The sequence below is a fragment of the Globicephala melas genome, chromosome X (genome assembly GCF_963455315.2).
Source record: "Globicephala melas chromosome X, mGloMel1.2, whole genome shotgun sequence".
Lineage (NCBI taxonomy): Eukaryota > Metazoa > Chordata > Mammalia > Artiodactyla > Delphinidae > Globicephala > Globicephala melas.
In genome coordinates this window covers 918,120-934,933 of record NC_083335.1, presented here as the reverse complement: position 1 = coordinate 934,933, position 16,814 = coordinate 918,120, and the positions used below count along the sequence as shown (strand labels likewise).

Here is a 16,814-nt window from a genome sequence, read left to right as displayed (position 1 = left end):
CAGTTTCCTTATATGTAAAATGGAGATATTAATTCACTGCTCATCTCTTAGAGTTATTGTGAGGATAAGATGAATTAATGGAAATAAAGCATTTAGGATAATGTATGGCAAAGGGGAAGACTCAGTAAATGCAACCTATTCCAGAATTTGGACTTGGTAGGGCACTTACTCCCCACACAGGCCATTCTACTTCCTCAAAAGTATCTCGTAGTCAGCAATTATATATTAGGATTGCTTTGAATTTATAGACTAATTTAGGGAGGAACTTACACCTGTACAGCACTGGGTCTTTCCATCCATGAACTTGGTGTATGTCCCTCCCTACATTCATGTCGTTTTATCTTTTTCAGAAATATATTGACATTTTCTTCACAGTAAAAACTGGCATATTGCCACATCCACTCTGCTCAATCAGCAGGTTCAGCTAGATGGTTCACACTCACAAAACCCAAATAGGCCATCCTGGCACCCATAAGTATTCAACTTTGCAGACTGCAGAACAAGAAACCCAGCCTGCCAGAAGGCTGGCATCAGCAAGCATTCTCAGCTGTCTAGGGCTCGTCTCTGCCCCCATTAACAGCTCAGGTGTGAAGAAATGAGAGCATATGGGGGGGGATGGGGGAGAACAGGAGCCACTATGGCTTAGAAGCCCCATGTCCCAAATTAGGGAGCACTCTGTCTTTGTTCCCTGTGTGTAGCCTCGGTCCCAGCCAGGGTCAGGGCCCAGGAACGATAGGCTCACTGCACTCAGGGACCCTGAGCTGTGACTCCCAGCAGGTGTTGATGTGCAGTCCCAGCCCTCCCAGACCAGGCTCAGGGTACCTCCAGGGACATTGTTTCGGAAGCAGGCCCGCCCATCCCACAGGTGACCATCCACCTTCATCAGGTTTCCAGGGCAACCAAACTAGAAAGTGAATCCAAGGTCAGTGCCTCACCTCGAGGGAGAAAGGGTTTTGGTAATCCTACTTTCAGAGGTACTATTTCCAGAAGGAGGACAGAATACATGGCAGCAAAACCAACAGATATTTACTATAGTATTTCTCATTAGATTCATAGTTTTTGTTCTTCTGTTCATAGTGCTGAACACTCTAAATAGTAATAGTAGAGTCAGTGGGTTATGTTGGTTTTTTCTAGGTAGATGATCATATCATCTGCAAATGACAGGTTTGACTCTTTCTAATATTTGTGTGTGTGTGTGTGTGTGTGTGTGTGTGTGTGTATCCTTTTTTTCAGGAGCATTCTTATTTCATTGGTATGGACCTATAAAAGTTGAATAGCAGAGTTGGGTGGCAAATACCATTCTTTCTGACTCTAATGGGAATACTTCTGTCCATCATTAAGTATGAGTTTGTTATGATTTTGTGGTAGACACCCTCTATTCCTTTATTAAGTTAAGGAAGTTTCTTTCTAATTCTAGTTTACTGAGAGTTTTTAATCATGAGTGTCTCAAGTTTTATCAAATGCCTGTTTGTCATTTTCTGAGATGATAATGTGGTTGTTTCATTGTTTTAAAAGTTTCCAACATTGAAAGCTTTTAAAACAGTGAACTGATGTTTCATTCCTCAGATAAACCCTACTTTGCCACGATGTATTATTCTTCTTTTAATACAAAGTAGATTCTAGTTGCTAAAATTTGGCCTAAGATTGTTACATCTATGTTCATAAGTGAGATTAGTCTAAAGTGTTCTTCTTGTCTTGGGCTCCTCTTGTCTAGTTTTGGTATCAGGATTATTTTATTAAGTTATAAAATGAGTTGGATTTTTTTCTCTTTTTCGGAAAGAAAATATAGCATAATAATTAAGAACATGGCTCTGTAGCCAGATGCTTTGGTTGGAATCCTGATTTGCCACTATCTTGATGTCTAGCACTATCAGTTACTTTCACCTATTTTTGAACCATATATAAATGGAGCCATATAGTATGTACTCTTTTGGGTCTAGTTTCTTTCAATCAGTATTATGTTTGTGAGGTTCATCCGTGTGGTTACATGAAGCAATAGTTTAGAAATTCTCATTGCTGTATAGTATTCCATTGTCTGAATATACCACAGTTTGTTTATTCATTCTACTATTAAGAGATAATTTCAGTTTTTAAAAGGCTTTTACAAATTGTGCTGCTATGAATATTCTTGTTGTTGTGAACATATGTACATTTGTTGGATACATACCTGGGGGTGGAATACGTATGTATATATGTTCAGCTTTAATAGATAATGCCAACAATTTTCCTAAAGTGTCTTTACTGCCTCTCACTCCACATCCTTGCCAATACTTAATAATGTCTGCCTTGTTCATTTTTGCCATTCTGGTAAGTGTGTAGTAGTATTGCATTGTGACTTTAATTTCCATTTTGTTGACCACTAATAAAGTTGAAAACCTTTTCATATTTTTTTTTTTAGTTCTAGCATGTTATTATTCTATGAATAGCATCCGTATTATACATGGATATAGTCCGTGGATTAAACCCTATGTTCATAGCCCCAAAATTAAAGTCAAATAATCAGGATGTTTTTATTTAGGTCCATAACATGTGCATAACAATTTATTAGGTTGTATTAGTTAAAATTACACTTGGTTGAGAACCAAGCAAAAACTCTAAAAATAATGCCTTCAGCAAAGTTAAAGTTTAATTCTCCATCATGGAAAAATAGTAAATGGGTAGACAGTAAATGGCTGTTATTAGGGAAATAGGTATCTTATATCTTATTGCTCCATTTACAGGGTCTCCAAATAGTCCAAGATGGATGTTAAAATTTCAGACATACAATGATTTTCTAAACAGCAAATGGAAGGAAGTTAAAAAAACCCAAAACCTTCCTTTTAAGGAATCTCCCTGGTTGTACATATAACCTTTTCATAAATGTCTTATTGGCTAGCAATTATATGGTAACAACTAGCTGCAAGAGATACTAAGAAATATTTTAGCTTACAGGCAACCTACCGGCTAAAAATTAGCTTCTGTTTACTAAGAAAGATACTTAAAGGATATTGAGAGCAGCATCTTTCATACAGGAAGTGGTAGAGAGAACTCAAAGAAGTAAAAGCCGCAGTCCCTATTCATAAGAGAATTTCAAATGTATTGAGTAGTAAAGACTGTAATGTAAGATTCAGCCAGAAAGTACAAAGAATAAACATTGTGATAGGAAATTTAAGGAACCTAGGAACTCATGAAAGGGGCAACCTGGACAGAAACAGAAAATATAACATAGGCACAGAATAAACATTAATTGAATGAATGAATAGGTAATTGAAAGAGTAAATGAGCATTTGGCTAATTTTTTTTTCAGTTGAGAACAACTGAAAATCACACAATACTGTGAGGGAGATACTTTAACATTTAATTGCTTATAATGACGGGTTATACTTTGGGGGATTAGTGCAATAACATATATATAATCAATTATACACCTTGTATTAATAAACATTCTTTTTGAAGTTTGTACTCCTGTCTTTTTCAAAAGGGATAAAAGTAGAATGTTTCCAGTATCTTACGGATGTTGCGAGGCATTAGATAATTAAAAAATATTCCAATTGCGCAAAATCCCCCCTTCCCTAAATGCAACAACATTTCCAAAGCTTATAGGTATTGTGTATTTACAGATAAGGCCAACCTCCCACCATGCAGAAAGGTAATAATGAAAAATGACTTTAAAAACAACACCCATTCATCTTTGTGATATATCCAGGAGGGAAGTAACTACTGGCATAAACTATAAATTATATGAAGGGCGACATATGCAAGATGGACTAGGAGGAAAAGTCCAGGACCACATGGCTGCATGGATGAATTCTACCACTCAGAGAAAAATTAATACCAATCCTTGTTAGGCGCTTCCAAAACACAGAAGAGGGAGCACTTCCAAACTCATTTTATGAGGCCAGCATCACTCTGATATGAAAGCCTGACAAGGATACCACAAGAAAAGAGTACGACAGGCCAATATCCCTAATGAACAGAAATGCAAAAATCTTTAATAAAATACTAGCAAACTGAATTCAACAGCACACTGAAAGGATTATACACCATGAACAACTGGGATTTATCCCTGGGATATAAGGATGTTTCAACATATGCAAATCAATCAATATGATACACCACATTAATAGAATGAAAGATAAAAACCACATGATCATCTCAATTGATGCAGAGAAAGCACTGTAAAAACTCTCAACAAAACAGGTATAGGAGGAACTTACCTCCATGCAATAAAGGCCATATATGAAAAGTCCACAGCTAACATCATAATCAGTGGGGGGAAAAATGAAAGCTTTCCCTCCAAGATCCAGTACAAGGCAAAGATACCCACTCTTTCCACTTCTATTCAACATAATACTGGAAATCTTAGCCAGAGCAGTTAGTCAAGGAAAATAAATAAAAGGCATCCAAATCAGAAGTAAAATTTATCTCTGCTTGCAGATGACATGATAATATGTGCAGATAACCCTAAAGACTCAACAAAAAAGCTGTTAGAACTAATAAATTTGGTAAAGTTGAAGAATACAAAATCAACGTACAAAAATTAGTCTTGTTTCTGTACACAAACAATGAACTATCCAAAAAGGAAATTAAGAAAGCAATCCTGTTCACAATAGCAACAAAAATAATAAAATGCTTATGAGTAAAGTCAAAGACATATATACCCACTGAAAGTTATAAAAACATTCATGAATGAAATTAAAGAGGACACAGATAAATGGAAAGACATCTTGTGTTCATGGATTAAAAGAATTAATATTGTTAAAATGTTGTTAAAGTGATCTAAAGAGTCAATGCATTCCCTATCAAAATGTCAATGGCATTATTTTTTTACAGAAATAAGAAAAACTCCTAAAATTCATATGGGATCACAAAAGACCCCGAATAGCCAAAGCAATCCTGAGGAAGAAGAATGAAGATGGAGGCATCACATTTCCTGATTTCAAATGATATTACAAAGCTACAGTGTTCAAAACATCATGGTATTGGCACAAGAAACAGACACATAGATCAATGGAACAGAATAGAGAACCCAGAAATGAACCCATACACCCATGGTCAACTGATCTTTGACAAGAGTGCCAAGAATACACAATAAAACCAAGAAATGATTTTGGGGGGACTTTGTATCCACTTCAAGAAAAATGAAATTGGACCTTTTACTCACACCATATACAAAAAGTCAACTCAAAATGGATTAAAGACTTAAATGTAAGATCTAAACCCATAAAACTCCTAGAAGACAACATAGGGAAAAAGCTTTTTGGCACTGGTTTTGGCAATGAATTTTTATTTGATATGGCAAGAAAAGCAAACATAGACAAGTAGGATTGCATCAAACTAAAAAGCTCTGGGACTTCCCTCATGGCACAGTGGTTAAGAATCTGCCTGCCAATGCAGGGGACACGGGTTCAAGCCCTGGTCTGGGAAGATCCCACATGCCGCGGAGCAACTAGGCCCATGCACCACAACTACTGAGCCTGTGCTCTGGAGCCCATGTGCCACAACTACTGAAGCCCGCGCACCTAGAGCCTGTGCTCTGCAACAAGAGAAGCCACTGCAATGAGAAGCCCATGCACTGCAACGAAGAGTAGCCCCTGCTCACTGCAACTAGAGAAAGCCTGCGCACAGCAAGGAAGACCCAACGCAGCCAAAAATAAATAAAAAGCTTCTGCACAGCGAAGGAAACATCAACAGAGTAAACAGGCAGCCTATGGAATGGGAGAAAATATTTGCAAACCGTGTATCTGATAAGGAGTGAATATCTAAAATATACAAGGAACTCAGTAACAAAAAACCCAAATAACTCTATTAAGAAGTGGGCAAAGGACCTGAATAGACATTTCTCAAAAAAAAAAAAACACATACAGATGGCCAACAGGTATATGAAAAGGTACTCAACATCATCAGTCATCAGGGATGTGTGCAAACACACACAAACGAACACACAGTGGAATATTCAGCCCCCAAAAGAAGGAAATCCTACCATTTGCGACAACATGGGTTAACCTGGAGTGAAATAAGCCAGTCACAGAAGGATAAATACTGCATGATTCCACTTATATGAGGAATCTAAAGTAATCAAACGCATAGAACCAGAAAGTAGAATGGTGGTTGCCAGGGGCTGAGGGGAGGGAGAAATGGGGAGATGATGGTTAAAGTTTCAGTTATTCAGGATGAGTAAGTTCTAGACGTCTAATATACAACAGTGTGACTGTAGTTAACAATACTGTATTGTGTACTTGAAATTTGCTAAGAGGGTAAATCTTAAGTGTTCTCACCACCGTGCCCCTCCCCACCAAAAAAGGTAACTGTGTGAGGGGATGGATATATTAGTTTGATTGTGGTGATTATTTCACAATATATATCAAAACATTAAGTAGTACACCTTAATTATATACAATTTTCATTTGTCAATTATACCTCAGTAAATCTGAAAAAAAATTACATGCAAGATGAGAGCTCAAACATAAATAAAAGGTAACAGAAGCAGAATTAGGATGTGAAAGCCTCTTTGTTTTTTCAGTCTCCATTCTTTCAGGAAGAGAAAAAAACAGTAGCTGTTTCACTAGATGAAAAGCAAATACGGGAACTGCAAAAGTGGGATACTGCATCTCGTGTTCTCATTTTTGAAAGTGTCTACAACTGCTTATTAATTCCTCTAGGTAACTATCTGTTCTTGTTGATGATATTATTCTTTATGGATGATTGGTGATTACTGTTAATTGAAGTACAGAGCACTGCTTTTCTCTGACCTCCAGAATGCTGTAGGGGAAACATTTTAAGTATGAAGAACAAATTTATTTTTGTAACATGGTGAAGATTAGAGACCTGAAAAAATCTATTTTTAGCTGGAAACTTATTCTCCGTGTTCTACAAGTTTTAGACTGTGTTTCTCATTGCATTCTCAATAAATGGTGCTGATCTTGTAAAGGAAAAATGCTATCAGAATGCAAGAAAAGAGAATAATTGAATTCTCAGTCATTACAGCCTAAAGTACTTTAAAAGGTCATTGAGTGTCCTTCAGAAACTTGAGTCTGTAGAAATAAAGGGGCTCATCCAAGACCACGTGGCTGGGCAAGAGCAAGGCCAGTGCTCATTCTGTGTCCCCTTTTAAGAATGTCAAATCCCGAATCTATTTAACTTAAGAAGTCATGGACAAGATTACCAAAGTCCTCACTAGAAGCACTGTTTGAATTCCTGAGCCTTATCCTTGTTTTATCTGCACTCTGCTTTTGAATTTTTCTTCTGCCTTTATTGGGTTACATAGGATCTAGAACCTACATATAAATCAGGCATAGGGCTGACATCACCACAATCAAGGTAATAGACATATCCAACACCTCCAAAGTTTCCTTGTGTTGTCTTTGTTTTGTTTCATATAATTTTGTCTTTGTGGTAAGAAGACAATGTGAGATCTACCCTCAGCAAATTTTGAAATGCACAATACTGTATGCCCATTGAATAACTACTCCTCTTTCCCCTACCCACATCCACTGGCAACCACTATCGTATGGTCTGCTTCTTTGAGTTTGACTATTTTAGATTCATCATATAAGTAGCATCATGTGTATATGTCAATCCCAATCTCCCAATTTATCCCTCCCCCCTTTCCCCCCGGTAACCATAAGTTTGTTTCCTACATCTGTGACTCTATTTCTGTTTAGAAGTTCCCTATGTATTTTGGATATTAACTCTATTTGATATATGGTTTGCAAATATTTGATACCAGTTCTTAATTTTAATATGTATAATTTTTTCCCATTTTGGAGCTCTTTGTGTTCTGTTTAAGAAAATTTTTCCTACCCGAAGCTCATTCAGACGTTCTACTTTTTACCTAAAAGTTTCATTATTTTACCTTTCACATTTATATCTATAATACACCTGGATTTGATTTTTGTGTATGGTCTGAAGCAGGGGGTCAAGATTCATTTTCTTTTTCACATGGATGTCCATTGAGTCAGAATCGTTAATAGAAAAGACCATTTTTTGTCATCAATCAGGCATTTGTTTATGTGTTGGTGTTTCTGGATTCTTTACTTGGTCCATCCTTGGTTTGTTGTCTGTCCTTGTACCAGTACTACACTGTCTTGATATTGTAGCTTTACAACAGGTCTTGACATGTGGTAATATTGGGTTGGCCAAAACGTTCATTCGGTTTTTTTCCATAAGATGGCTCTAGTAGCGTTTAGTTGTCTTTAACTTCATTCGAAACAATTTTGTTAGATTGCATTGTGACAGCTGTCATATCAGCATGCATTAAAAAAATTTATCAAAATTGGTGAATTTTTGTGTAGCCATTTTAATATTGAAGATGGAAGAAAGAAGCAATATTTTCAGCATATTATGCTTTACTATTTCAAGAAAGGTAAAAATGCAATTGAAATGCAAAAAAAGATTTGTGCAGTGTATGGAGAAGGTGCTGTGACTGATCAAACGTGTCAAAAGTGGTTTGTGAAGTTTCCTGCTGGAGATTTCTCACTGGATGATGCTCCATGGTCGGGTAGACCAGTTGAAGTTGATAGCCATCAAATCGAGACATTAATTGAGAACAGTCAATGTTACACCCATGCAGTAGACAGCCAACATACTCAAAATGTCCAAATCAAGTGTTGAAAATCATTTGCACCAGTTTGGTCACGTGAATCGCTTTGATGTTTGGGTTCCACATAAGTTAAGCAGCAAAAACCTTGACCATATTTCCACATGCGATTCTCTACTGAAACGTAATGAAAACGTTCCGTTTTTAAAACAAATTGTGATGGGTGATGAAAAGTGGATACTGTACAATAATGTGGAATGGAAGAGATCGTGGGGCAAGCGAAATGAACCACCATCAACCACACCAAAGGCCGGTCTTCATCCAAAGAAGGTGATGTTGTGTATATGGTGGGATTGGAAGGGAGTCCTCTATTATGAGCTCCTTCTGGAAAACCAAACGATTAATTCCAACAAGTACTGCTCCCAATTAGACCACTGAAAGCAGCACTCGAGGTAAAGCATCCAGAATTAGTCAACAGAAAATGCATAATCTTCCATCAGGGTAATGCAAGACCACATGTTTCTTTGATGACCAGACAAAAACGGTTCCAGCTTGGCTGGGAAGTTCTGAGTCATCCGCCGTATTCACCAGACATTGCACCTTTGGATTTCCATTTGTTTCGGTCTTTACAAAATTCTCTTAATGGAAAAAATTTCAGTTCCCTGGAAGACTGTAAAAGGCACCTGGAACAGTTCTTCGCTCAAAAAGATAAAAAGTTTTGGGAAGATGGAGTTATGAAGTTGCCTGAAAAATGGCAGAAGTTAGTGGAACAAAATGGTGAACACGTTGTTCAATAAAGTTCTTGGTGAAAATGAAAAATGTGTCTTTTATTTTTAACTTTAAAAATGGAAGGAACTTTTTGGCCAACCCAATACATGAGTCCTCCAGCTGTGTAATTCTCAAATGTTGCCTTAGCTCTTCTTAGCCCTTTGCATTTCTACATAAATTGCAGAATTTGTCTTCTCAGTATCCACAGGAAAAAGACCTGCTGGGGTTTTGATTTGGATTTAAGTCTCAATTTAAGAATTGAGCTTTAAGTCTATAGCTCAATTCAGGGAAAAATGACATTTTTTAAGTGAGGTCTTCCACTCCATGAGCATGTTATATCCCTCCTTTTGTGTGGGTCTTTAATTTCTCTCAGTAATATGTTATAATTTTCAGTATAGAGGCCTTGTACCTCTTGTTGGATTTTTTCCTAGTTATTTCATCTTTATTTTAAAAATACTGTAGAGCTATTATAAATGGACTAATTTTTTAAAGTTCATTTCCTATTTTTTGCTAGTATATATGAATTAAATGGATTTGTTTATGTTGGTCTTATGCCCAGTGACCTTGCTAATTTACTTATTAATTCTAATAGTGTGTGGGTTTTTATAATCTTCTACAAACACAGTCAGGTCATTTTTGAATAATCACAATTTTATTTCTTCCTTTTTAATCTGCATGCCTTTTCTTTTATTGCCTTACTAAATTTGCTAGGACTTTCAGGGATGATATTAGGCATCCTTTTTTATTCCCAAGTTCAGAGAGACAGTTTTTAATAATTCACCAATAAGTGATGTTTATTGTAGATTTTTGACAGATATTCTTTATCTGTTTAAGAAAATTCCTCTCTTAGCTATATTTTAGCTATGTTTTATTTTATTATTGTACTAGTTGTATGCTCTGGGACAGGCTATATCAGACTGGAGTTTCTCTTCCTTAACCATCTTGGCCTCATGCCTTCTGAGGGTGTAGATCTTTCCTCAGTATTTAAATCTCTTCTTTGGTTTCTGTTTTCTTTCAGGTTTTCTACTTCTCCTTGAGTCAATTATGGTAATTTATATTTCCTAGAAAATTGTCGGTTTCATCTAAGTTTTCCATTTTTTTTTTGACTTGAGGAAATATGTAGTTTTATTTTTTAAATGTTTTATTTTCTTTGTAGCATTTATCACTAATGTAATTTAATTTTTCATTCATTATTTATGGTCTCTCCACTATATTGTTGTCTCTATGACTGTGGGGACTGTGTCATGGCCTGCCACATAGTAGCCATTCAGTAAATATTTCTTGAGTGGATGATTGTGTGATCTCTCTTTAAGTATGTCCCCTTTTCCATTGCTAATGCTGTTTACTTGTTTTTTCTCTTTTTTCTTTTCTTTTTTTTTTTTTTAACATCTTTATTGGAGTATAATTGCTTTACAATGGTATGTTAGTTTCAGCTTCACAACAAAATCTCTTTTTTCTTGATTCTCTTTCCAGAGGCTTATCTATTTTGTTGGTCTTTTCAAAGGACCCACTTTAGGTTCTCTTGATCAACTCAATTTCTTTGCTTTCTTTTTTAAAAGTAGTCTGCTTTTCCCTTTATTAATTTCTTCATTGTATTTTCTGTATGTTTTATTATTGCTGCATTGTTCTTCTTATTGTTATCCTTATTCTAAATTCCTGAGATGAAAACTAATTTACTTTCTGTCTCCCTTGCTTTCTAACAAATACATTTAAGGCCATATATTTTCTTCCTCACTTTGGCTCCATTACATAGGTTTTGTTGTATAGTAGTTCCAGTGGGTTTTTTTTAAGTTCTAACTCATTTGTGTTTTCTGTTTTTATTTTCTCTTCAACTCAAGAGTTATTTAGAAATGCATTTAAAACGTCCAGATGTGTAGATCTGGGCCAGGTTGGGGGGGATATTTTTTGCTATTATGTTCATTTTTAACACTACATTATGGTAATTGTGGCCTGTGTGATATCAGCTTTATGGAAATTTTTTGATACTTCCTCTGTTACCTAGAACGGGGATCCACAAACTACAGCTTGTAGGCTACATGGGCCTGGTGCCTATTTTGGAAATCAAGTTTTATTGGAACACAGCCACACCCATTTGTTTACATACTACCTATGACTGCTTTCCAGCTACAACTGCAAAGCTGAGTGGCTGTAATAGAGACTCTGTGGCCCATACAGCTTAAAACATATACTGTTTGGCCTTCCCATTAAAAAGGTTGCTGACCCCTGACTTCAAACATGGTCAATTTTTATAACTTTTTCATATGAATTGAAAAATATGTATATTGTCTCTTGAGTAAAAGTCCCTTATAGCCTTGTTAGAATAAGCTTGTTAAGTTGTGTTATACTGATCCTTATATCCTTCCTCATTGAGAGAGATATGTATAAACCTCCCATCATAACTAAATTTGTCTATTTCCTATATTTTAGTCAGGGTTAGCCTTATATATTTTGAAGCTGTATTGTTAGTGCATAAAGAATGTATAAAGGTCCATAACTTTTATATTGTCCTGGTATATTTTTCCTTCATAAAATATGAAGTAGCCCTCTTTGTCCCATTTATTTATGCATATATTTATACATGCCTTGAATTCTTTCTTTGTAAAGCATGTTACTATTCCTGTTTGGATTAGGTTCAACTACATATATTAGGAAAAAATAATAAATAAAATTAGTTTAAAGAAGAAAGATTTTTTCTTGGGTAGAAGAAGTCTGGAGATAGGTATTCAAGGGCTCTGCGATACTATCAGGGACCCAGGCTCCTATCTTCTGCTTCACCATCTCGGTGTATGGTTTCCATCCTAAGGTCCCCTCATGGTCCACGAGACTTCTGGAGCTCCAGCCAGCACATCTCCATTGAGGGCCAGAAGGAAGAGGAAAGGTAGGAGGGCAAAAATGGGCTGGTCCCAGCTCTGCCAATTTCTAATAAGTGACCTTCCCAGAAAGCCCCAGAAAACAATTCAATTTTCATCTCATTGGCAGAATTTAGTCAAGTGGCCACACCTAAGCTTCCAGGGAGGCCTGTCAGATAGCTCTGTCTGCTAAAAATTGGCATTGTTACCAAGGACATTTGGATTAGGACAGCTAGCAACTTCTGCCACTCCGTTTGTTGCATGTTGTAGTTCTTGTTAATATCATTTTCCTGTTATAACTTTCTCCATCCCTTTATTCTCAACCTTCCTCAGTTATTTTGTTTCAGGTATGTCTCTTTTAAATAGAATATAGCAAGATCTTGAGTTACTTGGTTTTAAACAATCAGAACATCTGTCTATTAATAGGTGAGTGTAATGCATTCATTTTATTATCATTGCTGGTATATGTGGCAGTAGTCCTGCCATTATTTTTTTTCTGCTTTCTTTGTGCCATACTTTCTGTTTAATTCTTTTTACCTCTCCTTCCATTTGTTACTCTGATTGAGTTTTCCATTACCTGTTTTTTCAATTTTAGACATTGTCCTTACTGTTTTGATTCTTTTAGATAATACTCTTAATGTTTTACAACATTGTTTTGAAATAATTTCAGATTTACAGAAAAGTTGCAAGAATAGTACAAAGGATTCCTGTGTACCCTTCACCCAGATCCCCCAAATGTCAGAATTTTATCATATTTCTGAATAATTTTTCCTGAACCATTTGAGGATAAGTTACACAAATGATGTCCCTTCAGTGGATATTTCCTAAAGAACAAGGACATTCTCTTACATGACAATAATAAAATAATATCAGGAAATTAAAATTCGTATAATACTGTATCTGATCCATAGATGGTATTCTAATTTCATCAGTTTTCCTAATAACATCCCTTACCGTACGAAAAAACAAAACAAAAAAACCCTTATCCTGGTCCAGGATGCAGACCAGGTTCACACATTGCACATAATTGTCATGACTTTTTAGTCTCCTTCGATTGGAAACAGTTCCTGTGTCTTTTGTGACCTTAATATTTTTGAAGACTGCAGGCCAGTTATTTTGGAAAAATGTCCCTCATTTTGGATTTGTTTATGTTTTATCATAATTATATGGAGATTATATACTTTGGCAATAACACCACAAAAGTGATGTTGTGTTCTCAGTGATTTGTTTTAGGAGGCACATGATATCAATTTGTCCCTTCATATGTGATTGCAACTTTGACCATGCCCTTAAGGAAGTGTCTATGAGGTTTTCCACTATAAATTTTTCCCTTTGAAATTAGTAAGTATCTTGTGGGGAGTTTTAGCATTCATCAATGATCCTTTCCTAATTATTTATTATTAAGATGGTTATCAAAGGCAATGGTCTAATTCCATCATTCCGTCTACATTTACTAGTTAGCATTCTACTCCAGGGAAGGGCTTTTCCTTCTTCCCATTTGTTTATTTTTTCATTCATTTATTTATATTAGTGTGGACACCTGGATTCTTATTTTGCCCATATGTTCTAACCCATTATTGTCATTAGCTACTTTGAGACACATAGTAGGCACACACAGTGGAAGCCCCTCCCATGTTCTATTGACATGTTCCCATCATTTTTTGAGTACTACCTGATTTTCTGGCACAAGAATATGTTTCAGCTTCATCTCCTCCTTTCCTGCATTCAGCCCTGGATTCAGCATTTCTTCAAGGATCCCTGGTTCCCTTACTTTTTTTAACAGTTCTATTGAGGTATAATTGACATACAATAAACTACATGTTTAAAGTATACAATCTGATAAGTTTTGACAAATACACACCTATATACACCATCACCACAATCAAGATAATGAACATATCCTTCACCCCTCAAGTTTTCTTTGTGCCCCTTTGTAATTCCTCCCCCTTGCCACTTCATATCCCTTCCTTAACCCCAGGAAACCCTGACCTGCTGTCAATATAGATTACTCTGCATTTTCTAGAAATATATATGTATATATATACATATATATATATATATATATAGAATATGTACTCTTTGTTACCTTTCAAACAACAGAATTATTTTGAGATTCATCCAAGTTATAGCATGTATCATTATTTTTATTACAGAGTAGTATTAAATGATATAATTATTACCACAATTTTTTTATCCATTCACCTGTTGATAGACATTTGAGTTACTTGCAGTTTTTGTCTACTACAAATAAAGCTGCTTTGAACATTTGTGTACAAGTCTTTGTATTGGATATATGCTCTGTCTTCCCTTGGAGAAATACCTAGGAGCAGACTGGCTGAATCATATGGTAGGTGTATATTTAACTTTTTAAGAAATTACCAGGGGCTGTTTTCCAAAACAGCCTGCTGGGATTTTTTATTGGGATTATATTGACTCTATTGATCATTTTGGGGAGAATTGACATCTTAAAAATATTGAGTCTTCCAGTCCATGAACATGGTATATCTCTCCATTTATTTAGGTCTTTAATTCTCTCAACAATTTTTTGTAGTTTTCAGTATAGGGGTCTCGCATATCTTTTGTCAGACTTATCCCTACACATTTCATATGTTTATCCTACTGTTCTATTGTTTTAATTTCATTTTCCTACTGTTCATTGCTGCTATATAAAAATACATTTGATTTTTATATATTGAGTTTGTATCCTACAACTTTGATAGATTCACTTGTTAATTTTAGTAGTTTTTTGAAGAGTCCATTGGATTACCTACATAGGTCATCATCTGTAAATAGAGGCAGTTTTACTTCTTTCTTTCCAATCTGGATGCTTATGTTTATTTTTGTCACCTTACCACATTCATTGGAACCTCTAATAAGCTGTTGAATACAGTTTAATGACAGTGAGAGCAGTCACGGAAGGCTTGTTCTTGATCTTTGGAGATATCATTCAATTTTTCACCATTAAGTATGATGTTACCTGAAGGTTTTTCATAGGTTCTCTCATCAGTTTGAGGAAGTTTCCTTCTATTCCTAGTTTGCTGAGAGTTTTCTATTTCATCAATCATAGATGTTGTATTTTATCAAATGCTTATTCTATAAAAATCTATTTAGATGATCATATAGTTTTTTTTCTTTTTCAGTCTGTTAATATTGATGAATTACACTGATTTTTTGATTGCTAAACCAACCTTGCATTCCTGGAATAAACCCCATGAATAATGATGAATTATCCATTTTATGTATTGCTGGATTTGATTTGCTAAAAATTTATTAAGAATTTTTGCATCTGTATACACAAGGGATATTAGTTTGTGGTTTTCAATTTTGGAAAGTCTTTCTATGGCTTTGGTGTCAGAGAAATGCAGGCTTCAGAAAATGAGTTAGATAGTATAGCCTTCTTTTCAATTTAATGGGAGAGTTTGGGTAGAATTGATATTCTTTCTTCCTTAAGTATTTGGTAGAATTCACCATTCAAGCTTTCTGGGCCTGGAGGCTTCTTTGTGGGAACCTTTTTATTTATTTAATAGATATACGGCTATTCATGTTATCTATTTCTTCTTGAGTGAGCTTTGGTAATTTGTGTCTTTTAAGGTACTTATTCATTTTATCTAAGTAGTTGAATATACTGGCATAAAGTTGTTCATAATATTTTATCCTTTATTATATGTAAAATCTATAGTAATGTCATCTCTGACTCCTATGTTGGTAATTTGCATCTTCTTTCTCATTTCTATATTGGTAATTTGTGTCCCTTCTGATAAGTCTGGCTAGAGGTGTAACAGTTTTACTGCATATCTCAAAGAATCATCTTTGGTTTCACTCGTTTTCTCTCTTTTTCCATTTATGTCAACTCTGATCTGTGTTATTTCCTTCCTTTTGCTTACTTTGAACTTCCTTCAGTCTTCTTTTTCTAGTTTTTTAAAAGGTGGATGGAAGCTGAGATCCATTATTTGAGGCCTATCTTTTCATATAAATGTTGAGCGCTATAAATTTCCTTCTCTACCTACTGTTTTAGTTGTATCCCACAAATTTTGCTATGCTTTCATTTTTATTAAGTTCAAAATACTTTCTAATTTTTCTTTTGACTTCCTCATTGATCCACAAGTATTTAAAAGTATGTTATTTAGTTTCTAAATACTTGGGGTTTTCATGATATTTTTCTGTTATTGATGTTTAATTTAATTCCATTGTGGTCAGAAAAAATACTTTTTGTGACTTGAATCCTATTAAAGTTATTTAAAACGTTTTGTTTAATTATATTTTGTTTATTTAAGTTTTATATAAATTTCTTTACTTATTTTTGGCCACACTGGGTCTTCCTTGCTGCACACAGGCTTTCTCTAGTTGCAGTGAGTGGGGGCTACTCTTTGTTGCGGTGCGTGGGCTTCTCATTGTGGTGGCCTCTGTTGTTGCAGAGCATGGGCTCTAGGCATGCGGGCTTCAGTAGTTGTGGCACGTGGGCTCAGTAGTTGCAGCTCACGGGCTCTAGAGCACAGGCTCAGTAGTTGTGGCACCTGGGCTTAGTTGCTCTGCAGCATGTGGGCTCTTCCCGGACCAGGGCTCGAACCCGTGTCCCCTGCATTGGCAGGCGGGTTCTTAACCACTGTGCCACCAGGGAAGTCCTAATTTTTAAAATTGAAGTATAATTGACCTACAATACTATGTTAGTTCCAGGTGCA

At 35.7% G+C, this 16,814-nt stretch overlaps 1 protein-coding gene across 1 annotated transcript in view; it reads left to right on the top strand.

The window, feature by feature from the left end:
• The window catches only part of BRCC3 (BRCA1/BRCA2-containing complex subunit 3), a 75,689-nt gene that overhangs the window by 37,588 nt on the left and 21,287 nt on the right, over positions 1 to 16,814 (top strand). Inside the window, exon 8 of the mRNA XM_030850222.2 lies at positions 12,090 to 12,164. Coding sequence (XP_030706082.1) covers positions 12,090 to 12,164 — 75 coding nt within the window. The remainder of the gene's footprint in view (positions 1 to 12,089; positions 12,165 to 16,814) is intronic.